The 27065-nt window shown below is 37.8% G+C and overlaps 4 protein-coding genes across 6 annotated transcripts; 2 read left to right on the top strand and 2 right to left on the bottom strand.

The window, feature by feature from the left end:
• Positions 1–2311: 2311 nt before the first annotated feature.
• On the bottom strand, positions 2312–5309 carry LOC128601941 (proteasome subunit beta type-8-like). Of its 2 annotated transcripts, none has more exons than XM_053615402.1 (7): positions 5224–5272; positions 4815–4964; positions 4250–4391; positions 3984–4095; positions 3679–3808; positions 2851–3055; positions 2312–2624 (listed from the first exon to the last, which is right to left on the bottom strand). In XM_053615402.1, the coding sequence occupies exons 2-7, from the start codon at positions 4959–4961 to the stop codon at positions 2536–2538; spliced, it is 825 nt and encodes a 274-aa protein (XP_053471377.1). In that variant the 5' UTR covers positions 4962–4964; positions 5224–5272; the 3' UTR covers positions 2312–2535. The 2 variants fall into 2 exon arrangements, with proteins under 2 accessions (XP_053471377.1, XP_053471376.1); XM_053615401.1 differs by having other exon boundaries at positions 2313–2624; positions 4815–5001; positions 5224–5309.
• Positions 5310–6695: 1386 nt separating this feature from the next.
• psmb13a (proteasome 20S subunit beta 13a) lies at positions 6696–11289 on the bottom strand. Its single transcript, XM_053615400.1, has 8 exons — positions 11159–11289; positions 10763–10856; positions 10529–10626; positions 9891–10031; positions 9581–9696; positions 9446–9504; positions 7550–7701; positions 6696–6937 (listed from the first exon to the last, which is right to left on the bottom strand). The coding sequence occupies exons 1-8, from the start codon at positions 11218–11220 to the stop codon at positions 6826–6828; spliced, it is 834 nt and encodes a 277-aa protein (XP_053471375.1). The 5' UTR covers positions 11221–11289; the 3' UTR covers positions 6696–6825.
• A 934-nt stretch (positions 11290–12223) lies between these two features.
• LOC128601939 (antigen peptide transporter 2) lies at positions 12224–18883 on the top strand. The gene is made up of 11 exons (XM_053615399.1): positions 12224–13042; positions 13122–13236; positions 13444–13574; positions 13756–13961; positions 14298–14495; positions 14776–14904; positions 14992–15180; positions 15473–15646; positions 17447–17606; positions 17741–17877; positions 17964–18883. Exons 1-11 carry the CDS (start codon positions 12544–12546, stop codon positions 18168–18170), a joined length of 2145 nt encoding a protein of 714 aa, XP_053471374.1. The 5' UTR covers positions 12224–12543; the 3' UTR covers positions 18171–18883.
• Positions 18884–23011: 4128 nt separating this feature from the next.
• Positions 23012–27012, top strand: LOC128601910 (aurora kinase A-like). 2 transcript variants are annotated; one of them, XR_008384764.1, is made up of 9 exons: positions 23012–23151; positions 23523–24374; positions 24468–24562; positions 24815–24865; positions 25096–25468; positions 25562–25738; positions 25948–26042; positions 26277–26367; positions 26478–27012. XR_008384764.1 is itself a non-coding variant. In XM_053615344.1 (8 exons), exons 1-7 carry the CDS (start codon positions 23127–23129, stop codon positions 26034–26036), a joined length of 1662 nt encoding a protein of 553 aa, XP_053471319.1. In that variant the 5' UTR covers positions 23012–23126; the 3' UTR covers positions 26037–26042; positions 26277–27012. The 2 variants fall into 2 exon arrangements, 1 of the variants encoding a protein (XP_053471319.1); XM_053615344.1 differs by having other exon boundaries at positions 26277–27012.
• Positions 27013–27065: the final 53 nt, after the last annotated feature.

Here is a 27065-nt window from a genome sequence, read left to right on the forward strand (position 1 = left end):
ATGAGATTTGCGAAACGATTATTCATTAAAGATGGGGCCATACACACTTTATTCGGACCATCTTGTGCCTTTGGATCACAACCTGTAAGTATGATTCATTATTTATGTATATATTTTCTACCGAGTGTTTCAAATGCATAGTTTTGTGTTGTATATGTGTCCAGCCAGTGCACAGCTGTTAGCCTGTTAGCTGTTAGCCTCTGCTAACTGGCTAACTCACATTATTGCCAAACTACATATAAACGTACCCCTGAGAAATGTCCTGTTCTCATTGTGCTTGCGATGGTGGTTCGGGTTGATCTAACGATGTAGCACCATCAGACTCAGGCTCAGATTGATAAGGTAAAACCGACGACATTATTACTGAGCTGAAATTTAGATGTGGTAATGGGCGTTTCCTTTCTGACAATTACAAATGACTGGGACATCTGACCAATCAGAGCAGAGTAGGCTCTCTGAAAGGAGGAGTTTAGAGTGAACGGATCCTTGAGCAAGTCGTTTGTGACCCTGAGAAAAAGAGGTGAAGCTACAATGTAAATTATGAGAAAATTAAAGTGTTTTTTTTTTTTTTTTACCTTGGATACATGTAAATCTATTGTATAAGACCTCTAAAACAAAATTAGGCAAGTTTACATAGCATAATAGGTGCACTTGAATTTACTGACCTTCCACAGTATTGCAGCTGTGTGACTGCAAGAGCACCCCGATGTCTGTATGACACCTCATGTTGACACTAAAACCCAAGCTTTATGGTGTGACACGTTCAGGCTTTCACTTGGCCCTACGTCAGCTTTTAAGTACACAAAATCATTTCCCACATCCTTCAGTAACACATGACCGACTTTATTTCTGTGAAGGTACTGGTAAACCACCAAGCTCTTCAAATTGCTCATTACCTTACCGTCACAAGCAACTGAATGAACAAAACAGCTAAATATATTACTGTAAATTATCCATGGCCACTTTTTAAATCGTCCTCACGTTCCTCTATTAAGGAAGGGGCGGGTATGCTGATGTCCTCTGTAAGCTGTCAGCGTGTGATTCCACATCTTTTAACGAATGAATGAATGAATGAATGACTCCCATAATTCATACAAAACATCATGGGGCGTAGGGGAAAAGGTGGATAAATTCTTGTCTTTCCATTTCACCCTTATTTCTGTTTGCGCGCATGCCTCTTAAGTAGTGTGGTCTGCTTGAGAACAGGTGTGTGTGATTAGTCCTCAGGAGAAGGTGACGTGCCTGTGTGTTCCATTGGGAGGTGTAGTTGTCAGCCATGTTTGTAGTTCGTGGTGTATTCTGGGAAATGGAGTTGCTGGTTTGCCGTGACATGACATAATAGTTGTGTACAAGTCCCTCAGTTGTCAGCAGAGCTAACGATGGATCTTAACATCATATAGGCACTGCTGGACAGGGGTCAAATATGCAGAATATGCTGGAAAAGCAAAGAATGTGCAGGACCTGGAGGATTTTTCAGAAGAACAGTGGGCAGTTTAACTGCTCAGGACAAACAATGGACTCATGATGAATTATCACAAAACATCAAAACAGTAGCTGATCATCCAGATAATGACACACAGTATTAAGAATCAATGGTATATAAACATTTGAACTGGTTAATTTGTGTAAATTCAGTTATTATTGTGTCTTGTGGACTATATGTAAAATCTGTTATGTGAAATCGCTTATTCAGGGCCATACTAAATATAAAACATAATCAATTATTTACATTTTATAGATAATACAACGGGTATGTAAATTTATGAGCACTGTATATTGATAGATGCTGTCTGTATAATTTCAGAATAAGCCCTGACACAGAAATTTCCCTATTTGTATACATTTAAAAAAATTTGGAAACGTTGGTTCAGTTTAAAGTTATGGAAACCCAATTCCTCACCACATTATTTTATACTGACATTATCTTCTGGTCTGGTTTGGTATCTATCTGATACACTACATACCAAAAAACGCACATATAAGTTGTCAGCTTGAAGAGTTACCGACACTTACTCAAAGGCAACACCAGTAAAATGTTCTGTGTGGTGACCAGTTTTGGTAGCACAGTATTTAAAAAAAAAATCTAATTCGGCTGATAAAAAAAAAACAACCCACCAGCTTATACAGCATATCACACTTTGTGACTAAAGTGACTAATGTACAGCAGATATCAGTACTCTAGGTGGATATAGATATTCAATCTTATTTATATATATATATATATATATATATATATATATATATATATATATATATATATATAAAATAAATGTAGTTAACTTGCGTGGACATCGCAAAAGTGCTTCAGGAGCAGTTGTGATATCCATATGCTTATTTGTCAGTGAGTGTTGAAAAGGAAAGTCTTTTCTCATACACTTTACATTATGCTCAGCTATGTTACATGTTAGGGGTCACAGCTACAGAATCACTTACTCTCTAAAAAGAATTGAATAATTTAGTGTTTTGTTTGAAAGCCATCTTTATTTTTCATTAATGAATCAGTGTTAGTGTGTGAGTATAAAATAATCTGTGGGGTCAGAACATTCCTTTCCTGTACTGATGTATTAGATCGGACACATCCTCCTTGCACACCTTAATCCAACCGTCCTCCTTCATGTGATAGACTAAAAAGGTATTTAAAAAATGCAGTTCAAAACACATTCATACATTAGCATAAACACACAGAGATCATTGAGAGAGTACCTTTGCATTTTTATTGTACAATACGATGAATCATATTTATTTACCCACATAATCACTGACCAGTGCCATACTTTTTCATACACTCATACACACACACACACACACACACAAACTGTTTTAAGTATATAATGGATGGATATCACTTACGGTTCACGACTCCACCAGAGTAGGCGTCTCTGTGTGTGGCGTGAGCAATGCCACGGCGGCCGAGCTCATACGCCTCTTCCACTGTCATATCCTCACGGTAGCCACTGTCGATCACCCCGTATGCATAGCTGTTCCCACAGCCCGTGGAAAACATTTGCCCTGAGAGGCGTGTTCCATTATGATCTACATAATACAGACCAGGACCCTGCAGATGACAACACAAATACAGACGTTTGTAGCAATTTTAACAACTAAAAACAAAAAAAGTGATATTTATGTTACTTAAATGACTTGGAGTACATACACATAACCTGAATCAAATTGCTTTGAATGAGCTTGTTTATTCAATGTAGTGTGTCCCCTGTGATCATGACCACAGCTTATTGTCTGTTGCTGTTTGTTTAGTGTTCAGTTAGGTAGGTAACAAGTTGAGTAGTATTTGAAGATAGATGAAAATCATCATGACAGACCATTTGTGTATATTACTGGCAGACACAGTATAACGTTTATGTAAGAGTATCTAGAGCAAGCTCGTCTCAGCATTAATACATTGTAGCTTGGTGAAGCTAGTTGATGAACTGATGTGGATGGTTGTCTAGTACTATTGAGGTGCAAGGCTTGTACATATATGATTAAAAAATTTTTTTTAAATAAGTATATAGGCCTAATTTAATTTGATTTATGAAACACAGAAACAGAACAATTTATTTCAATTGTCGATCCAGTGGTCAGACTAAACATCAGTAAAATTGACCTACAAAAAAACTTGAAGGTGAATGGACAGAGACGTTTTTAAAAATTCATATCATGTGCTGAAGTTAACTCTACCTTCTTGTCCCAGCCACAGATCATGCTACCCATAGACAGGCCCATGCCTCTATAACCAAGCATCATGTTAGACAGCAGCTTGGAAGCTGCAGACACTGAGATCCTCTGCTTGTTACGGAGCTGGTAAAGCCTGAGGACATACATGAAACACATGTGCACACACAAAGCGTGTTAGTAATGTGTTATTTTTTAATACTCATGTGCCAGCTATGCTCGGGCATGTTTAATGCACTTCATGTAGACAGAATGGTAACTTTATCCTGTTGGGGATTCACTCCACCCCTTCAGATTTTGCTCAGACAGACCTGCACTCCTTAGCCAGAAGTCTCTCCCAGTACTGACAGTCTGCAGCACTACCAGACATGGTGCCCAGCAGGTAAGGGTTGATCTCAATCACCTTATTCGCCTCCTTTGAAGCTAAAAGACACAAAAATTAGACAGTAAGGATAATAAAAAATGCATTTACAATGATCATATAATTTGTTGATTTGTACACTGCATCATTCTGAACTCTGAGGATCTGCCTTTACATGAATGTACGTCATTTTTGATGAGATGTGAGCATGCTTACCGATATAGCGTCCAGCCGAGGCCCTGGAGTCGACGGCTACAATGACGCCATGGCGGAACTTAAAAGCCAGTGTCGTAGTGCCGTGGTTCAAGTCTATTGATATCCCATCATCTGAACTGCATGATTTCAGAAAGGCTGACGGCTGAAACATGAGGAAGACTGTCATCATTACATTGGGGTGTAGAGAGTTTATCTGTAAGTATGTGATGTGATGTGATGTGATGAATGCTTCTCTATAGGCTAGAGCTTATTGGTGTCATTGCCTTTATTTCAGCCACATAAGCTACTTTTCTATACATCCTAGTCCTTGGGACAATGTCTAAAATATATGACAAGGTGTTATATGCTATAGCAAGTCAAGAGGTTAATAAAGCAGATGTGCTGTTGGTAGGTGGAATATACATTTCAGGTAAATAGTTGAGCACACATAAATCAGGATGGCTTGGCTGTAAGACACAGTTAAGGAAGACATTATAGACACTGGTACCTCCCACATTCACTGCAGTATAGACAAAGAAAGGAAATAAATATCAGTTGAAAGAAGAAAAATATATATAGTGCTTACATCAACCCCAACTGGTACAGCAAATTCCTGAGATTTTGTCCCAAAGCTGTAATGACTCGGTCGATCAACAAACTGCGCCCGTTTTGAGCCGGACTGTGAACCGATTCCGGAATGAGACGAGGATCCATTCACTTCCAAAAGGGCCATGCTCTGATTAAAACGATGAATAATGAATAAAAACAAATTCCTGAAAGAAAAAAGACTTTGTGAAATATGATATGTCTGAACAAATAAAACTTCCACTTAATTTCGAAACCAAAAGCTCAAACGACGCTGTCGCTTATGACTAGGCTGTTTTACTGTACTTCTTAAAATACAGTCTAAAATCTCCACAACATTGTCCGCACCTATTTTTATTTACACATAAAAGTTACAAAAGTGAGTTTTTAAGAAGAAAAAGTCGTCATACTTGTGCAATGAAAGCGCTGGTCAGGTCTGTTCACATCATCAGTGTTCAGGAAGACTTCCTGCCTGCAGGTGGCGCTGTGACATCTTTAACGTCACGCTTCATACTGTACATTCCAGTGTAGTGGTAAATCATGTACACCGTTTTTGTAGCCATTTTTATGTTACAGAAATGTAATTAATAATATGAACACGAGCACTGATGACCAAGTTTATTCTCATAAACTGACATTAAATTATTTATAATCCATTTATGTTTTTGCCTCACATATTTTGTTCATTAGGCAGTGGTCATATACAGTAGGTTTGTACATAAGCAGGGATTAAAGGAAAACTCCACCCTGAAATATATTTTATATGTTTGTATAGAAATATTTATGATGCGCTTTAGCGCTTTTGGGGACACTGTTATTGCTAGCGCTGTTACAATGGTGTTCAATAGGAGAAGAAAAAAACCCCACTGGACTCAAAGATGCAGAATGCAGTTATATGCCGATGCAATGCAGTTGCGCTGAGTTTCAGCTAAAACTCGACTTGGCTCTATAGCAAATTATGAAATGATAAAATGGCGATTATGGCAGTATTAGCATTAAAGCTAAAACTTAGGAACCTGATCTGTTTGAGCAGAGTGTGTATATGTGAGAGAACTAGACAGACTAAAAAACTAAAGTCCTGCTGCATCACTCTTTTTAGATAGTGAAAGAGCAAGGGCCAAATCCCACTGGTGCCACTATAAGAGGGGTCACTGAAGAGCACTGTGTGCAATGTAGGAAACCGTAAAACAATGCAAAATAAATCTTGTTACATTAAAACATGTTACTTATAAAAATTTATACTATTCAGATTGGATGTTTCATGTAAATTGCACAGGGGAGAGTAGATACCCTAACTTTAGTTAATGTGAATGGCAACTTCATAATGTTATAAAATTATCAAAGTTTCTTAGCAAAATGCTTTTTTTTTTTTTTTTTTTTAACTTAGATAATGTATTTATTCAGTAAAGGCTGTTTATTGCTGGATATAGATTATGCATTTGCTTATAAAAGGATTTTGTTAGGTTTAAGGTTTCACTGTGTGTTGCAAAAATCAAAAGATATTTTGATGCTGAAACCAGCAAACAAGAAATGCTAATTATTTTAAGTCAGACCACGTAATTGTAGTTAGTTAAATTTATCAAATGGATTTAAAAGTCCTTTTAATATCATTAATTGTACTGTACTCACCTTGTTCCTATCTTTGATATGACATAAGATATCGTATGAAGAATGTGGTAGATGGTAGCCTACACTGGCTTTGAGCATGGCATTCATTACATTTGAAATCAGTTGTATTACAATCATTTGAACAATTCTCAATTCATCATTTAGCACACTTTAGAACATTTCATTAACATTTTAATAATTAACAATTTGTCCTTTACAAAAGGATGTATTAATGTATTTTGCTGTCAGCCATAAAAATGAAACAAAAATGATCCCAGGATATCATGCATTTATTACAATATCATTATATCAATAAGCATTAACAAAAGTTAATGATGATGGTAATAAATGGTGAATAAATGGTACTGAATAACAAACATCATGACTGATTGTGCTTTCTTAGCTCAGGCTGTTTCCATAGTCTGAACTGTCTCGTGCAGTAGCTCCAGCTCCAGACGAACCACATTCTCTGTCAAAACTGGGGTGGTTCCTGGCTTATACTTATATTTGTCCTTTCTAAAAAGAAAGAGAAATACATACATGCAGACAGAGAGAAAGTTTTTACTCAAATCCATCAAGAGAGAGACTGATGTGTGTGAAATTCCCATGAGATCAGCAGTTTCTAGAACACTCAAACCACCCCATCTGGCACCAACAACCATGCCACAGTTAAAGTCACAGAGATCACACATTTTCTCCCATTCTGATGTTTGATGTGAACATTAATTGAAGCTCTTGACCTGTATCTGCATGATTTTATGTATTGTGCTGCCACCACATGATTGGCTGATTACATATCTGCCTGTGCAGGTGTATAGGTGTTCCTAATAAAGTTTGTGTGTGTGTTTGTACACACACACACACACACACTCATCCGAGTATACCCAAGCTTTTACATTTACACTAATTTGACAATTGGAGGCCTAATTCATCTTTTAATTTTCTTTTTTCTGCTTACCTAGTATTGCATCAAAATATTTGGCTCCTAAATAGTCATGTAAATTTGGTATTGAAAATAAGCTAAGACTAAGCTAAATGACTGCCAAGCCCTAAATGTGAAAGATAATAACTACTGGAGAACTTTTTATACATACGAAAAATGTTTAAGTGGGAATTTATTCATCTCACCTTGTGTCTTTGTATTCAGACTCCTGATAAGGTCTGATGTAATCAACCCCTTGTCTGGTGATCACACATAGGTCTATGTTGTGACCCGAACCAAGATCACTCATGATGCCCGAATGGATCGCATCACACACCAATGCCTTAGCCTCATCTAGCTGGATGACAGAATGAACATGCAAAAAAATATATACAGTCAGGTCCATAAATATTTTAAAATTTACAAAGTTATTTATGTTATATTGTCATATCACAGCAAACCAGAACTCCATTTCCCAGGATGCACCACCAACTACAAACATGGCCGAAGAGGAGTACACTTCACACACACACACACACACACACACACATACACATTCACCTTCTCCAGATTTCTAATCACACACACCTGTTGCTAATCTCATACTAACTCATATAAGAGACTGTTCAAACACCAGGACTTTGTGAAGTATTACGTTCATCAGCCTAGTCTCTGTCGTATGTCCAAGCCTTATTTTGTGTTTGCTTATCTGATCTTTGACCTTTGTTTACTCTTTTGACCTCGATCCTCTGCCTTGCCTGATCGCCTGACCTCTGCATGTCTTTGACTATTGATTTCTGCCTAATCCTTGGACTTAGTTTGATTAAACTGCCGCACCTGCACTTGCTTCCGTCTCAGCCTCCATTTCGTGACATATATTAGCTGTCTACCACATTAAAAGGTATAGGGTTAATTTCAAGTGTGACATTTACATTTGGAATCTGCTGCTGTTAACTCCCAATATAAAGTCCAAAGACCCATCACTGCTAGTAAAGCAAGCCAATATTCAACTGAAAATTCAAAACAAATCCATCACATAGATAGCAAAAACAGTAGGTGTGGCAAAATAAACTATTTGGTGCATTCTTAAAAAGTAAGAACACACTGGTGAGCTCAGGAACACCAAAAGGCCCAGAAGACAATGGAAAACAATTGTGGTGGACAACAAAAATTCTTTCCCTACGAAGAAAAACTCCTTCACAACAGCTGGCCTGTTTAAGTCAACAATCAATTAAGAGCTAGATTAGAATTCAAGACCAGATTAGAGTTTGCCAAAAATATCTAAAAATCCCATACAGTTCTGGAACAACACCCTATAGACAGATGAGACAAAGATCAACTTGCACCAGAATGATGGGAAGAGAAGAGAAGGAAAGAGAACTGCTCATGATCTGAAGCATACCACCTCATCTTATGGTGTAGACATGCATGGCTGCCAATGGAACCTGTTCCCTTGTATTTACAGATGATGTAATGGCTGACATAACAGCAGGATAAAATTTTAACTGTGCAGGTCTATATTACCTGCTCAGATTCAGTCAAATTTTTCAAAACTCATTTGATTGTGCTTGACAGTGCAGATGGACAATGTCCTGAGAAATACTTCAAAAGCAACCCATTTTTTTAAGGCAAATAAGTGGAATGTTGGGCAATGGCCAAGTCAATCACCTGACTAAAGGCAAAACCGAATGCAAAATGTCCCAGGAGCAGCCCTGACTTCAACCCCACTGAACACCTTTGGGATGAACTAGAACACCGAATGCACCCCAGGCCTCCTCGCTCTACATCAGTGTCTGACCTTACTAACACTCTTGTGGCTGAAAGGGCAAATCCCCATAGCCATTTTCCAAAATCTCATGGAAAGCCTTCTCAGAAGAGTGGAGGTTTTTTTCAACAACAAATGTGAATGGGATTAAATCTGGAATGGGATGTCCAACAAGCATGTATGAGTGTTATGGTCATGTGTCTACAAACCTTTGGCCAAATAGTGTAGGTCCATAAATATTTGGACATTGACAAACTTATTGTTATTTTAGCTATCTACCAAGTCCACCAGTTCAGAGGTGTTACTGTTCAAAAGCTTCTTCAAAACAAACAGCTACCTCCATATTGGCTTTAAATCTGTCCTCCAGGATACCCATAGCAGCTAAATCGCCGGATCCTGAAAAAAACATTAGTATATTTAGTACAAGAGCAATGTAATGTACATTTCCATGTGGTGAATATCACATGCTTACCCATTGCAAGATATGGACGCTTGTCCATGCTCCCATAGGGCCCCACTGTGTAGAGATGATTCCCTGTGAAGTCGACCCCTCCTAGAATTAAATTTGCCCCAATCATACCTCGATATCTGGAATATAACAGCCAAATGATGAACAATTAAATGGCAACATGAAAACTTCAACCTAATTACAGTTTCAGGAGAAGACCTTTAAACGGTGGTAAACAATAAATGATGCACTGCTGAAGCTCTCTCAAAGAAAAGCTACTGCACAAAAAAATACAAATCTCATCACTGACACAAACACACATGGTCATGCCCACCTGAAGAGCATATCCTGTAGTATGTGAGCTGCCATGGTGACTCTGGGGTTCCTCTCGCTATTCAAGGAGAAAATGGCGAGGTTGGAAGAGAGCAATTCTGTAGTTTTAAATGTGTCTGCTGCCGTCCCTGCTCCGCAACAACTAAAACACATAAGAAAACTATGAATACACAAATGCATTACAGTCAGCATTTTTGTGCCATTATCTTACCATAATAGTATAATGTTTGACGAATTAAAAAAATTTTGCTGTATAAAGAATGTGATTTTTTAAATTAGTATGTTGATACTGTTTAACTGAATGAGGTTGACACAACGGTACAGTGGGTAGCGTTGATGCCACACAGCTCCAGGGTCTCTGGTTCTGGATCCTGAGCTCAGTTTACTGTCTGTGTGGTGTTTCACATGTCCCTGTGTCCGAGGGGGTTTCCTACTGGTTCTCTATTTCTCTCCCAAAAACATGCCAATAGGTGGAGTGGCTATGCTAAATTGCCCTCAAGTTGTGAATGAGTGCATGAATGTGTATGCATGATGCTGTGATGGACTGCATCTGTGGGATAGACCCCAGATCCATTGCATTCCAACCAGGATAAAAATGAATGAATGAATGAATTAATTAATTAATTAATTTTGACTTACTATATGTTTGGAGCAATGTAGTGAATTTTTTCACACATTTTGTCAGCAACTACTTCGCTGGAGGTAGCCCTTGTGTCAGCTCCCAGGACCACACCATCCTACAAACACACACACATACGCACGCAGGCACGCGCGCGACGCACCAGGTTTTTGTCAGATAAGGTTTGTAACAGGATACTTTTGATACTAGATCATTAAGATGGCATACTATTTGGACAGATTCCCTCTATTTACCTTAAACACCACTCCTGCGATGGTTGTGCCAGTCTTGACAGGTTTGGGCGTCTTACTTTTCCCCTCACCCAGAGCATTCTCCAATAAAACATTTCTGAATGACAAGACAAGGAAATACATCAGGACAAAGCAAAGAATTATTTGAACAAGCCTGTTTATCCATTTATCCATGAATAAGGTTTTCATCATTCCACCAAAACTGATTTTAGTTTATCAGTGTAGTCCTAAACTAATCGGTCTTATTTCGTTTTAAAACATGATGTTATATTGAATCACGGAACAGCAACACTTTACTTTCGTTTTTGATAAATGTTGATGCACTTCAAAAAACAAAACCCTGAACGCGCTTTTCATACACTAATACTATCAAAGGGAAAGACTTAAGTTTGACCATACCTTGTCGAATTCTCGAAATTAAAGCCTGATACAGGTGCTTCAAAGACGTGAAACTGTGCCATGTCCACGGGAAACTTTGCAGCTTGATATGTTCATATGGAGGCTGGTTTTGTGATGCAGTTACATGTCCGTGGCCGGAGATGGCGCTGTAAACTTCTGTGATGTGTTGCCAGATCCTCTTTTTTTAGAGGACTACCTGCTGCATGGAGTTTAGAAATTGGGAGTTTGGCGTACATTAATTCTATTAATATTATGCAAATTTTTATAGCTTTTTAAAAGTAGGCTTAACTAGCAAAAGGAGGGACAAGTCTACCAGCATGTATAAACTACTATAACACATGCATGTACTGTCCCTGCTGAAAAAAACAATAGAAACTATCACAAACATTTCTAATGATTCGCACTACAAATACCATCACAAACCATCAGCTAAACATTTAAACCATTATTGATCCTTTATGGTATCTACCACACATAGCATGCCACCATCAGAAGGCAACAAATTACCAATAGAGACCCACAGGGGCCATTGCAGTTTCCATAAAACTAATACAATACCCATTATAACCATTAAAACCATTGCAAATTCTATGAGGGTTTCTATTAAATTTGTCAGCAGGGGTGATTATGATTAAAATGTAATGCATGTACTAGATAAGCAGACAGATACAATACAAGTGCATGTTGTATTAAAAGAAACTAATGCAAACATTACCAGAAGGACTGGAGTATGCAACTTGAAAACCAGGAATGGACAAACTAGGATGATTCATTTAAAAAAAAAAAAAAAAAAAAAAAGGCAAACAGTACAATGTCCTCTTGGCTGGGAATCATGTATATTATGGTTTATTGTAGTTAGAAAATGATAGATAGATGAAAACTGAAAAGAAAATGGAAAATGTACAGGAACTATGAAACATATTTGTGTCTTTAAGTTGACTCATCAGTTGCTAGGCAGATCTGACATGGACAGGTTTGGCTCAGGCTTTGAGTAGAAAGGCAAAGTGTATCGCCTCCCCATGGTGAAAGTTGAAAATAATTTAAAATGTAGAACTCGCGCACATACACACACACACACACACACACACAATCCTTACGTGGGAGAATAATAAAACGCACATAAAATGTTAGGTCAGTTTTAGGTCTCGTCCTGTCGTGGGAGCAGCTAATATTTGGCATTGTATGGAAAACTGGAAAACCCCTGAGAAAATGAAATTGAAAGTAAAGTGCAGGGAAAGACTGGGGAATACCTTTATTTAGACCTGATCTATCTGCGGAAATACACGCCGGATAAAAATCGATTTAGTTATAAACACGAGCGCTTTGAATCTGAGGCGCCATTGAATTAATAGCGACACTTCAGCGGTTCATACACAGGCTACATTATGTCCAAACTTTTGGTGGCTGCTCTTGCTGTGTTCTCGGATTTGGTCATGGTCTATGTGCTGGACTTGGTAGGCACACACTTGAGAGGTGAAGTGAGGAGTTTGGATGGTGGAGCTGACTTGGTGAGGCAGTGGACTGAGGCTGTGCTGAGATGCTCATTGCTCTGCTCAGTCTTCTACTGGAGTGATGTGAGAGGGCAGCTGATGAAGAGATGGGTCATGGCCCACTGTTTTATCACTCCTGTGTATGAAACAGGTCGCTTAACTCTGTTAGGTATCTGGCCGCTGGAGAAGTTTGCAATGTGGCTGGTCAGCAGTGTGGCTGCTGCTTTGGGATGCCTGTTTTGGGAGACGCTCTTACCAGAGTCTAATGGGGAAAGCAGCAGCAAAGAGAAGAAGCAGAAAGCTCGAGTGCTCTTCATGAGAGTGATCCGCTTCTACAGACCTGACTACCTGTTCTTAATCACGGCGTCTGTCTTTCTAGCCCTAGCTGTCCTTTGTAAGTAATATTCTGAATCATTTTCAGTGATGTTTGAATGAAGTGCCAATGCTCAGGTGAGATGTTCTTGTGTTTGCAGGTGAGATGTTTATTCCACTGTACACAGGAAAGTTGATCGATATCCTGCAGACCAAGTACAGCTGGGATACATTTCTTTCAACAATAATATTAATGACGTTTTTCTCTTTTGGAAGGTCAGTAAATGACATGATATTGTGGATTCTTACAGTATGTGTTAGCGTTTAGAGTGAGCAACATTGGTCCTAGAACTAGTATTCCTCAGAACAGCCACATTTCCTAACAATATCCGAACTAGTGCTATATTCCAATGACAGGCTACTATGTTACTAGAATGAAGATTATTGTATTAATAGACCTAAATATTTTCTATCTATCTTCAGTTCTTTCAGTGCAGGCTGTCGAGGAGGCCTCTTCACGTGTGCTATTGGCAGCTTTATTTGCAGAGTGAAGCATCGACTCTTCAGCTGCTTGCTTAAACAGGACATTGGCTTCTTTGAGACTACAAAGACAGGTAGATGTTTATGTATTCCCATCATGGTTTAGCATGCTAACCCACAAGTATTATTTTTTTTATTATCCTACTTAGTTATGTGAAATGGCCACAATAAGAATATAACTATTGGTACGCTTGCTGCTTCCCTGACTGTTTTTGGAGAATCACATTGCTTTTTATTTACCTATTTGTTCACCAGGTGACATCACATGCAGACTGTCCACAGACACCAATCTCATGGCCCAAGCTGTAGCCCTAAATGTGAATGTCCTTCTGCGAACCCTGATTAAGACCCTGGGGATGCTGTACCTAATGTTTAGCCTCTCGTGGAAGCTCACTGTACTGACGCTGATGGAGACGCCTTTGACTGGCCTTCTACAGAACATCTATGACACACATTACCAGGTACTGAGCAAATAGTCTGGAAACCTACACATAGACATTACTTGTAAAGTGTGGACCAATTTCCCAACAAATTGAAGCTCTCATTAGTGTCCCACGTGGTTGTTAGCACTGGTACTATTTATAACTGACTTTTGGAAATGCAAGAACGGGCTGCACCTCTTCCCAAGCAAGCTTATACTTTTTCCAGGGAGGGATTTTTACAGAGCATATAGTTATTTATAATATAATTCTGTGTTCCACAAAACAGTTTAGTAGCAATTAAAATGTGAATAATGTTAAGACATTGTACACCGTACCTTATTTCATCATAATTTTCCTCACTTGTGATTCCAATAGAGTCTCTCAAAGAAGGTGCAGGACTCCATAGCAAGGGCAAATGATGCTGCGGGAGAGGCTGTGTCAGGCATCAGGACAGTAAAGAGTTTTAACGCAAAGCAGAGTGAGAAGGGTCGCTATGATGAGCGGCTGATGGACACACATAATATAAAGACTCAGCGGGACACAGTCAGAGCAGTGTACCTGCTGGTGAGAAGGGTGAGTATACAGACCCTGTTGCAGGGTCACATTCCTGATGAGTTTATAGAGTCCAAACTAAATCACAATAAACATTTAAATTTGTACAATTTTTATGCTACTCGCATAGTTTTCATGAAACCTCAGTATATCAGCAGACTATTATACAAATTAGTGAGCAAAGGTAATATGACAATATATTTTTGTGACATAATCCTCTCTTCTTTCCCTTGCTAAATATATTTACATATGAAATGTATTTCTATATATGTGTGTGTGTCCTTCTGTGTGTTGGTCGCAGCTCATAGAGTTGGGAGTGAAGGTGGCTATGTTATACTATGGTCGCCTGTTTATAACGTATGGACAGATGACCACAGGAAATCTGGTCTCATTCATCCTCTACCATTCAGATCTCGCGGACAACATTAGGGTATGTGCACCTTGTAAATAAAAAAGGTTTAAAAACACTGAATTCGGAACCTAAGACCTTAATGAATAATTGCTTTATCCCTTTCAGACTTTGATTTACATATTTGGAGACATGTTGAACTCTGTGGGTGCTGCTGGGAAGGTGTTTGAGTACCTGGACCGCAAGCCTGAAGTGAGCACAGATGGGACCCTGGAGCCAGAGGAATTGAAAGGACACATCAGCTTCCAGAACATCACATTCTCATATCCAACACGTCCTGACCGCAATGTGCTGGAGGTGCTTATTACAACATGACCATAACATGCTGCATGAGCTTATTGGCTGTTAATTAGTCAAGAGCTGACAACTAAATTTGCAATCCTACAATTCTATAACAGCATTTCCTATAACAGCATGCCCTGTTGCATTTTATTCCTTACTTATGACGTGCAACTCACTTAAAATCATTACTTCTGCCTGTTCCGGCAGCATTTTTCATATATTTCTACTATCTATCATGTCATAAACATGACAAGTACAATGAATAATGCATTAAGCACATTTTAGGGTGTCTCTGTGTTTGATTCAGGACTTCAGTTTGGAGCTGAAGCCCGGTAAAATGACTGCCCTGGTAGGGATTTCCGGTGGTGGGAAAAGCACTTGTGTCAGTCTGCTACAGAGGTTTTACCAGCCTCAGCATGGACATGTCCTACTAGATGGACAGCCTCTGCAGAACTACCAGCACAAATACCTGCACAGCAAGGTAATGCCAGACATTTATTATAACATGCTGGCAACATATTCTTAATATTTCAATATTAGCTGTGGAGTTTGAAAAAATGTCTAGCAATCTGTCATAAAATCTGTACATTTCGTTTTGTTTTCAGTAGACCAATGCAATATTAGTAATATCTATATAGATAGTAGCATTGTGCATAGTAAGTAAGTAAGTAATAAATAAATAAGTAAGTAGATAGTCAGATAGATACAACCCCAATTCCAAAAAAGTTGGGACGCTGTGTAAAATGTAAATAAAAACAGAATACAATGATTTGCAAATCTCATAAACCCAACTGTTATTCACAATAGAACATAGAGAACAGATCAAATGTTTAAACTGAGTAAGTATACCATTTTAAGAAAAAAATAAGGTAATTTTGAATTTGATGGCTGCAACACGTCTCAAAAAAGTTGCGATGGGGCAACAAAAGGCTGGAAAAGTAAGGGTTACTAAAAAGAAACAGCTGCAGGAACATTTTGCGACTAATTAGATTAATTGGTAACAGGTCAGTAACATGATTGGGTATAAAAAGAGTATCTTAGAGAGGCAGAGTCTCTTAGAAGCAAATATGGGATGGAATCGCTATGGAAGCATATGTTGCTCTAAAACCTGTATATACCTTTCAGCATTGATGATGCCTTTCCAGATATGCAAGCTTCCCATTCCATAGACATGAATTCACCTCCATACTATCATAGATGCAAGCTTTTGAACTGAGCGCTGATTAAAAGCCGGATGGTCCCTCTCCTCTTTAGTCCTCTTTAGTTTAGAGGATGTGGTGCCCATGGTTTCCCAAAATAATTTCAAATTTCGATTCGTCTGACCACAGAACAGTCTTCCACTTTGCTTCGGTCCATTTTATATGAGCTTTGGCCCAGAGAAAACGGCAGCGTTTCTGGATTCTGTTCACATATGGCTTCTTCGTTGCACAATAGAGCTTTAACCAGCATTTGTGGATGGCACGGTGAACTGTATTCATAGACACTGAGTTGTAGAGGTGTTTCTGAGCCCATGCAGTGATTTTCATTAACGAATCATACCAGTTTTTAATGAAGTGCTGCCTGAGGGCCCGAAGATCACCAGCATGCAATATTGATTTTCACCCTTGTCCCTTGCACACAGAGATTTCTCCAGATTCTCTGAATCTTTTGATTATATTATGTACTGTAGATGATGAGATATTCATAGTTTTTGCTTAATTTTATGTTTTTTATTTTTAATTTTATTTTTAATTTTATGTTGAGGAACATTATTCTGAAATTGTCCCACAAATTGTAGACTTAGTTTTTCGCAGATTGGTGAACCGCTACCCATCTTTACTTCTGAAAGACTCTGCCTCTCTAAGATACTCTTTTTTTTGTATCATGTTACTGACCTGTTGCCAATTAACTTGCACCTGTTTCTTTTTAATAACACTTACTTTTACTTTTTTTCCCCATCCCAAATTTTTTGAGACATGTTGCGGCCATCAAATTCAAAACTGCTGTATTCTTTTCTTAAAATGGTACATTTACTTAGTTTGAACATTTCATATGTTTCCTGTGTTCTATTATGAGTAACATATGGGTTTATGAGATTTGAAAATCATTGCATTCTTTTTTATTTACATTTTACACAGCGTCCCAACTTTTTTGGAATTGGGGTTGTAGATGTTAGCAATACTTCAGCAATAACTCAGTTCAATAACTGATCAATAATTCGCTTCAGTAATTTAACTCACAGTTATATAATATTTAAAAATATGTTAATCACATTAATTACATTTATAATTATCTTTTGCAGATTGTTGCAGTGGGCCAGGAGTCTGTTCTCTTCTCAGGTACCATACGGGACAATATTGCTTACGGATTGTCAGACTGTTCAATCAAGAGAATTGAGGAAGCAGCACGCAAAGCCAATGCACATGAATTCATCTGCCAGTTACCGAAAGGTTATGACACAGGTATGATACACTAGAATGATGTTTAATTGTAGTCCTGACCATATGAATTGAATTACAACTTATACATACAGTATGACAGAAGGTGTAAATGATGACCAGTGAAAAATAAGATTCTTTACTAAATTATTTCTCAGATGTAGGAGAACGAGGAAGTCTTCTTGGGAGCAGTCAGAAGCAGCGCATTGCGATTGCCAGAGCTCTAATCAGACAGCCACAGGTTATATTACTGGATGAGATCACAAGCTTTCTGGATCCTAAAAGTGAACAAATGGTACACATGCACACATACTGTATACACACATAAATACAGACTGCATCCAGAATAACTCTGTAACAAGCTTTAAAATGTTTACTCAGGTCCAACAAGCTCTGGCCAACTGCCCCAACCAGACTTTACTGGTGATTGCACACAGACTGAAGACCATTGAAAAGGCGGACCAGATTATTGTGATTGATCAGGGGGTGATTGTGGAGCAAGGCAGTCACCAGGAACTTATGGAGAAGGAGGGATATTACTACAAAATGAAAGAAAAACTCTTTACTGAAAATAACAGTAACAGTTAATGTGAAAAAAAGACCTGCAAGTCTAATCTTAAAAATTGGAGGTGTTGATCAGTATACAGTATAACCGTAATCACATTGTAATTGATGCTTTTGGCATTCAGGATTGTTTCAGACGTTTTCTGAGCTACACTGTGATCTTACTTGGTCAATATACTGTACAAAAAGTATATTTGCATGTGTTAAAAGTTGTAAATAATGGTGATAAATTAAATATTTTGATGGAGTTAGATTTATTTATATGAATGGGCAATATTGGAGAAAGCAAAACACAGCAAAAATACACCAGATTTGTTCATTTTTTGGGAAGTGGGATATTTTTCGTTTTTTTATTAGATAAAAGAAATTAAGTGTTTTAATTAACTGTTTACCATTTATTAGCAGTGACAGCATTAAAATCTCTGCTTTCATTATAAAATCACATCCTGGTGTGTTATGGAGTTTTATATTGGTTCTGCAATTTGTAGAAGCTACTTGTCTCTCATAAATGACTGTTATAGCTGCACCTTAGCTGGTCAATCTCTTCTCCCACTTGAAATTTCTTCAATAATTTCACATTTTTATGAAAGTTTCATATTATTCAGTTGTATTTGATGGGTTTTTTTCCCCCCCACCTGTCCCCAATATTTCTTTCTATCCTATTAGTGTGTATGCTAGGCAATGAACACAAGTCACTCTGACATTTCTACAATGAATAAATATCACATTTGCTAGTGTTTCTACTTTTTTCTTATATTCCTCTTAATTTGTCTACTTGGAACACTCTCTGATAGGGAAACGCTTTGTTGCAAGGTTCTACAAAGAACATTTAAAGGTTCCTTCAGAGGCTCTAGATGTTCGTGTGTGTGTGGGTAATTTTAGTTCTCCAATACGCAAAATATCAGATTTCTGCCCTCTGCTGGTCAAAATCAGTTTGCTCTGTTTCAACAGAATATACAGGAAATACAGTGCCCCAGAATTATTGGCACCTTTTATTTAAAAAAAAAATCAGAAGGTACATGAAAACAACACCACGTTCAATAAATTTATATTGAGCTCAAATATACAGGGACTTTGTATATTTAAATTTAAACATATTTTTTTTCAAACACAAATATAGTATAGAGAGAATGGAAAAATATCTAATGCGTGCATGTGTGCATATATGTAATTATATATTTGTTTGTTTGTTTTAAGAAATATATCATTCACTATGGCCCAGCACAAAAGTTTTTGAACATTTGGACTTTTTAACTGGACGACTGCAGATGGTGAAGTAGGCAGCTTCACCACCAACACCCTCACCCTGAACACTGGAGCTCCCCAAGGTTGTGTTTTAAGCATTCTTTTGAACTCTATATACACACACTGCTGTGTAGCCACACACAAATACAACACCATTGTGAAGTTTGTGGATGACACTCGGGTTGTAGACCTGATCACCTTTATATATACAGGGTGCCAAGTATGCCTCTTCATAAAAGATATAATCAAATATTTACAAAAATGTGAGGGGTGTACTCACTTTTGTGAGACACTATATTTGTTCATTTTGCGGGACTGTTGACGATTTTAATTCAATTATTTAATTCAATTATCTATTTCTGTGTTGCAGATGGCTCTGAAATTCATGCTCAAGGGAAGGAATAAAACAACTTTCACTCTTGTTAATGAACTTACTTTACTTTTCTGATTTTCCAGATAATAAACACTTTCTAGACCAAAGACATATGAAGGGTGAAAGTGACAAAGAAAAAGAAAAAAACATTGCTAAACATAGATTTGCTAGAAATGCATGTGAAGTAAAAATGGAGCTAATTAAAAGGCAAGTGTATTACAATTAATGATATAACCAGCCATTGTATTTTATACTTTCTTCTTTTTCTTTTTTTTAAGCCGATTATTTTTTCGATTAATGTGATGGGGCGGGGCAAACTTTCAGTGCCTTTTTTGTGTTTATTTAAAATAAAATCCACAAACTGAGTGTTACAAATATAAATTCAGACTAAAACGTTACACAACTGTTTGTCCAAAACGGAAAGGAACCCAACACACACACAGGAATATATATTATTAATTTAGGACTGTAGTTTAATTCAGTGCTTTTTGCGAATCCCATAAAAAAAAATAATGCATAAGTACTTATATATTATATAAATATAAACTAACTAAATAAGATAAATATGTATATAAAGATAGATAGATAGATAGATAGATAGATAGCATTATTTTTATGGATGCACAAAAAGCACAGAATAAAACTACAGTCCTAAATTAATAATAAAAACTCCCTTTCACTGCACCTTGTGGTTTCTGTTACTCGCTGCCTTTAAACATATTATTTTACTTTTGATCATAATGTTTTAATTAGACATAACAAATCTTACTCGCACTACACTCTGTCACCAGGTCTGCATCGCGCGCGAGGAGCAACGCGGCCTCGTTACTAACACGTCACTTCCGTTATAATAAACGACAGAAGTTACACTACAAGCGCGCAAATACACCATATGATGACAATAAACTTAAATTAAATTAAACCTTTCAAGCAACTCGCGACCGCATCACTGTCATGCTTCCGTGCTCCACAAACTCCGCGTTATAAAGTTTATAAACCTTCTCGGCGGTGTTTAATATAAAATGAACCCCTGCACGTTCTTCCTCGATAACGTGACAATTTCGCCTCCGTCTGATGAGGACTGACGTCATGTTGGGAATAAAAGGTAACGCTGACAGAAACAGTAAACTGAAGAAAGTCATTGTCGGTGACTCTGAGGCTAAAGCTAGCGGTGTCGCATCACGTGTGTGTGACGTCAAGCGCCGTCGACTAGGAAGTGGCTTAAACTTCCGGTTAGTAAAAAAAAAACACTAGTGTTCCATTTGAGATGAAATTACCGTTCTAAAATTCACACACTACATGGTAGAGTAGTCCATAGTGTAAGTGTATCGTACGTCATCTGGGACACAACTTTAGGATTTACTCTCCGAAGCGTGTTTTCTGAACAGAAGTAACGTAATGAGTAAACATAGACAAACTAATCGATAATGACATTCGTTGACAACGATTTTCATAATCGATTATTATCGATTTTATCGATTCGTTGTTGTAGCTCTAGTTTGAAGGACAACGTTGGCAGAACGTGAAATAACTTTTTTTGAAAGAGAGACAATAAAAATTGGCCATTTACAATGGCCGATGCTATGTTTTTAATCCAACTAATCGATTAATCGAAGAAATAATTGTCCAATTAATTGATTATCAGAATAGTCGTTTGTTGCAGCCCTACTAAATACTATTTGATTATTTCATTTTGCTTGGAATGTGCAATATTTTTTACTTGAATTCACATTCTTAATCTGTTTGCACATGTATGTACTGTTCTTCAAAGTTCTTCCCCAGTGTATTATTTTACACTGTAGCTGTTGCAATAAACAAAAAGAAATCAAAATATGTATAAAAAATATATTTTCTGTGAAGTACTTACTCTAATAAAAGAAACAGTTCATTTGTGCTGTATGCACTTGTTTAAGTCTCTCTCTCTCTCTCTCTCTCTCTCTGTGTGTGTGTGTGTGTGTGTGTGTGTGAGAGAGAGAGAGAGAGAGAGAGAGATTTGTATTTAGAAATTGCACCTTGGGTACCAAACAGATTCAAAGCATGTGAAAATACTTTGCTCTCAATAACATTTATTATCATGTCTGTAGTCATGTCACAGCAGACATCAGAAACATTATCATTAAGTAAAAAAAAATACATTACTGAAAAGATCTTATGAAATTAGGAAAATTCATGGAATATCAGGATAAAATATCAATGCACATGTTCAAACAGAACATAAGGGTTAAAATGATTGTGAGGTTACGTTGGCATCAAAACTAGTATTTTGAGCCAGATGAGGAACAAGAATTGACCTCAGTAAAGTTCATATTTATATAAAGATTGTATACAATAAACGCTCAGCATTTGAAATTCAAAAGAAGAACAATTTAACACATTAAAATAAGAGGAAAAAAGTCCTATAAATTTTTTTATTTCTGATGTAGTGATTCCCAGACAGAGGATTTTTGTTGCTTTCTTTGTTGTAACACACCTGATTACATTGATCATCTGCATCAGAGCAAGAAAAACACTGACCACGTGCAGAACCTGCAACACGAGTAGAGAGACAGAGACACCTGCAACACATAGTACAGAATGGCGTATCAATATTACCTCCTCTGTGTTTTATTATTCTTTTATTATATAATATTGTGGTGTTTACCTCACAGTAAATGAACTTATTTAATATGTAACGTTATGTAAGATCACAGTAAATACACTTTGTAACAACATGCAGGAAATTGGCACATGTAAAATCTGTTTGAGGAGAACAAGAATCATATATCTTAGTTAATGTGAATTTGTTATGGATGTATAATTTGTAAGCCTGTTTGTTTTTAGTTTAAAACTTGCATTTAATCATAGTTATTGATAGATTTTGGCTGGTGATATAATCTATAATGCAAAAATTATTGCCTTTTTTCTTTTAAAAAGTCACACACACACACACACACACACACATACACACACACACACACACACATACACACACACACACACTGCTAAGGTCTGAGGCTAAATCTTCATATGATTGTTGTTATATTGTCTGTATAGAGTATTTATTATTCTTGATATTCACAGTCTTTGGAGTAACTGCATCTCATTTCACTGCACTTTGTACTTGTGACAAACCCTGAAACTTGAAAAAATGGTTAAAACACCATGCAGTGAGATGCAGTGAGACACTGTTTGGGAACCTAAGGACGGTTCTTCTGCAACAGAAAAGAATGTTTATGGAATAGAACATCATGATGTCACAGAGACATTCCGTGGTTGCTAGTCAACTCATTCTAATCAGTTACAGACAGAAGAACGCACGCTGTGAACGATACTTCTTTTACAAACGTATTTCACAACGCTGATTTCTGCTAAAACTGGAAGTGATGGGTAGCAATTGTTTAGTATCCGGTGAGTTAACTAAATTTTTACAGAATTTATTGTTGTGTGAACAAAAAACCCTTTAATTATTCATGTAAATGTTCAGACTGGGGACATGTCCTCATCACCTTCTGAGAGTGCAATAAGTAAATAAACATAGTTTCTATAATAGCTCAAGGAAGATATATCATTAAATATCATTAGAAATATCACTTAAGCCATGATATACATCTTGAATTTATGAATAAATAAGTGAATATAAATGGAGGCTAATTTCTCACTCCTTACTCCTTTTTTATTTTAGGTGATCTTAATCATATAAACAAAAGTATACCAGTTCCAAAATTACTATATATTGTCATAGCCAGCCCTAGTAATTTCTAAAATATTTTCTTAAACAGGCCCACACTTTGCTAGAATGGAAAGCCAGCAGAATCCTCTGAAGAGGATGGATCTTGCTCCAGAACAACCAGAGCTCCAGTCCAAGGAGAAGCCGGTTAAAAAGAGGAGAAGAATGACAGAAGAGAAGGATGTGAAGACTGAAAAGACAGAGACCTGTGTAGAGGCACCCTGCTCTGTTAATAGAAGAGTAAGCAAGGTGAATCCTTTGAAGAGGAAAAGGATGGATCTTGCTCCTGAACAACCTGAACTCCAGCCCAAGGAGAAGCCGGTTAAAACGAGGAGAAGAATGACAGAAGAGAAGGATGTGAAGACTGAAAAGACAGAGACCTGTGTAGAGGCACCCTGCCCTGTCAATAGAAGAGTAAGCAAGGTGAATCCTTTGAAGAGGAAAAGGATGGATCTTGCTCCTGAACAACCTGAACTCCAGCCCAAGGAGAAGCCGGTTAAAAAGAGGAGAAGAATGACAGAAGAGAAGGATGTGAAGACTGAAAAGACAGAGACCTGTGTAGAGGCACCCTGCCCTGTCAATAGAAGAGTAAGCAAGGTGAATCCTTTGAAGAGGAAAAAGATGGATTTTGCTCCTGAACAACCTGAGCTTCAGCCCAAGGAGAAGCCGGTTAAAAATAGGAGAAGAGAGACAAAAGAGAAGGATGTGAAGACTGAAAGGACAGCGACCTATGTAGAGGCCTCCTGCTCTATCAATAGAAGAGTAAGCAAGGTGAATCCTTTGAAGAGGAAAAGGATGGATGCTCCTCCTGAAGGACCCAAGCCCCAGCCTAAGGAGCAGAAAAGGGCGGAAAAGATGAGGAGAACAGAGACAGAAGAGAACAATGTGAAGACGAAAAAGAGAGGTGCGTGTCAGAAACATTTTATATAACATTCTGGGCTCATAATAACTGTGACCTGAAAATGAGCTACGCTGTTTGTGTGTTTCTTTTCAACAGCAAACATTTTCAGTCGCTACACTCTGGGAAAGCGGCTGGGAGAAGGAGGGTTCGCTTTCGTGTATGCAGGTGTTCGAAAATCAGATAGAAAAAAGGTGAATATCAGCACATATACAGTTAACTGGCACTGCTGAACACAATACAAGACTTGTAGATCATTACATATTACTGAGGCAAAAGCAAAGACATGTTTTCTGAATGAATTTCTGGGAATTAAATCAAGTCCTACTTTAATATCCGAGTTTAAATAGGCAGAAGTTGGTTAGCGCCATTAGTGAGTTACACTTGGAAACGGTACTAAAGTTAGATGAGAGCAGTGAAGCTAATGATCTATTTCTGTGTTGCAGGTGGCCCTGAAATTCATGTACAGGTCTAGAGTTGACCCATACATCACCCTTGTAAGTGAACTTACATTAAATTTGTGACTTTCCAGATCAAAATCACTTTCTAAACCAAACCATATGAAGGGTGAAAGTGACAGAACTCGTTAATCACAGTTTTAATCTTCAAATCATCCTTGGATGGCTGTTGTGACTTATTTATTTCACCTGCATTTTGAGTAGCATGATTTTGACTTCACATGCATTTCTGTCCATTCTAATACTAACCATGTCCACTCTGTTTTTAGCCTGGCGACACACGCAGACTCCCTCTTGAGGTGGCACTAATGGAGCTCGTCTGCAAGCCGCCTCACTGTCCATGTGTGATAGAGCTGCTGGAATGGTTTGAGACGCCCGCATTCTTCCTCCTGGTTCTGGAGCGGCCCGACCCCTGCGTTGATCTCCTTGACTACTGTAAAGATCTGAACATGTCAGAATGTACGGCTCGAACGATCATGCAGCAAGTACTTTTCGCTGCACTTCACTGCCGTGACCGGGGTGTGATCCATCGAGACATCACAGAATCAAACATTCTCCTGAACCCTCAGACGCTTGATGTGAAGCTGATTGATTTCGGCTGTGGTGATCTGCTTAAGGACACCCGCTTCACGGAATTTTCAGGTAACTGCGCCTCAGTAGATTTGATGGGAATTCCGTGGTTTGATGGATCATTTTTTGATCTTACTGATGATACTCTTTCTCTGTCTCATTCAGGCACCCGGCCTTTGTACCCACCTGAATGGATCACTGAAGCAGAGTACGAGGCGGAACCTGCCACCGTCTGGGCTCTTGGCATACTCCTGTACCAACTGCTATGTAAAGCAAAGCCTTTTTCAGGAGACCATGAGATTGTTTATGGCCACCTGGACTTCCCTGATGATCTGTCTGAAGGTGAGAAAATGCAGCTGCTTTACATTCAAACCTGTACACAAAGCCGAAAAACTTCCATAGCAAAATAGCTAGGATTATAATTATTTTTATAATAATGAACTAAAGAAAATATATTTAAAAAATTAACTGACAGAAAATATAAATATTACAAGAAATTTTAGAAGGCTACCAATTTTCATTTTTAACAAATTACATTCCTGCACACACAGCTTCCTGCAGTCTGATAAAGTGGTGCCTGCAACGTGACCCTAAAAGACGACCAACCCTTGAGCAGATCCTTGCACATCACTGGTTCTGAGGCCAGGTTAGTGAGGAACAACAGAATAAACCTAAATAAAATGTGTTGAGTAAGTGTAAAATAATGATGTCCAGTGCACGTGGATTGTACTACACCAGTACTGAGATCTGCAATAACAGATTGCTATGCTAATAATATTAAATGCAAGTAATAAAAGAAAAAATGCTCAAATTTGATGCAGTATAAGTTATATTTATGATATTTAACTGAAGACATCTCTGACATTTTTTTCTACGTCAGAAAAAACACCCAGAGTCACCAGGGGGCAGCCAGAATCTCCTCACAGTGGGAAACACAACAGCAGTATAACCGGAACTAAGGTTCTGCTACTGTAAGCCATATACAATGATGTTCTCTAGAAAGTCTATGCACACAAACAGTTATAGTTATGCTATATTTATGATTTTTAACTGAAGACATCTCTCTCATTTTTTTCTACAGAAGTAAAAAAAGGAAGGTTTGGTGGGTGTGGGGTCACAAATGTAATGTAACTGTTTTTAGTTCTCTGTGTAGTAAAGGGCCAAATATTTATATGCTTTATACATTATTTATATATACTATGCAAGACCTTTTGCATTGTAAGAGAAAGAGATGGACAGAAATTGCAAACGCTCTTCAACAGCCTGGTGAGCAAAATATGTTGATTACAGTAGGAGCTAACGTAGGGTGTGCAGTACACTTTTCAATGTTCCGTTTTTGTACTTTTTGAGTTTAAAGCAGCCTACACGTCAGGATACCTGCTCAATACTTGCTTAATACATGCATAGCAATTGACAACAATGCATTGTCTTTCTTGGATTTCTCCTTGAAGACATTAAGACCAAGGCAGTATCCCTGTGAAGGCAGGTTTCTCGATTGATGAAACCAAATCCTTGTGGGAGTGGCAGCAAACCCTTGATGCCTAGGTGTAACTGGTTGTAATCTGCATTGTGTTTTATTTTATCCAAAAAAAAAATAAAAATTTGTCGGACAGCAACTGGGTCGACTCTTCATTTATTCTCTGATAAGACAAATAAACAGCCTCTTTGA

Source organism: Ictalurus furcatus, chromosome 26, assembly GCF_023375685.1.
Source record: "Ictalurus furcatus strain D&B chromosome 26, Billie_1.0, whole genome shotgun sequence".
Lineage (NCBI taxonomy): Eukaryota > Metazoa > Chordata > Actinopteri > Siluriformes > Ictaluridae > Ictalurus > Ictalurus furcatus.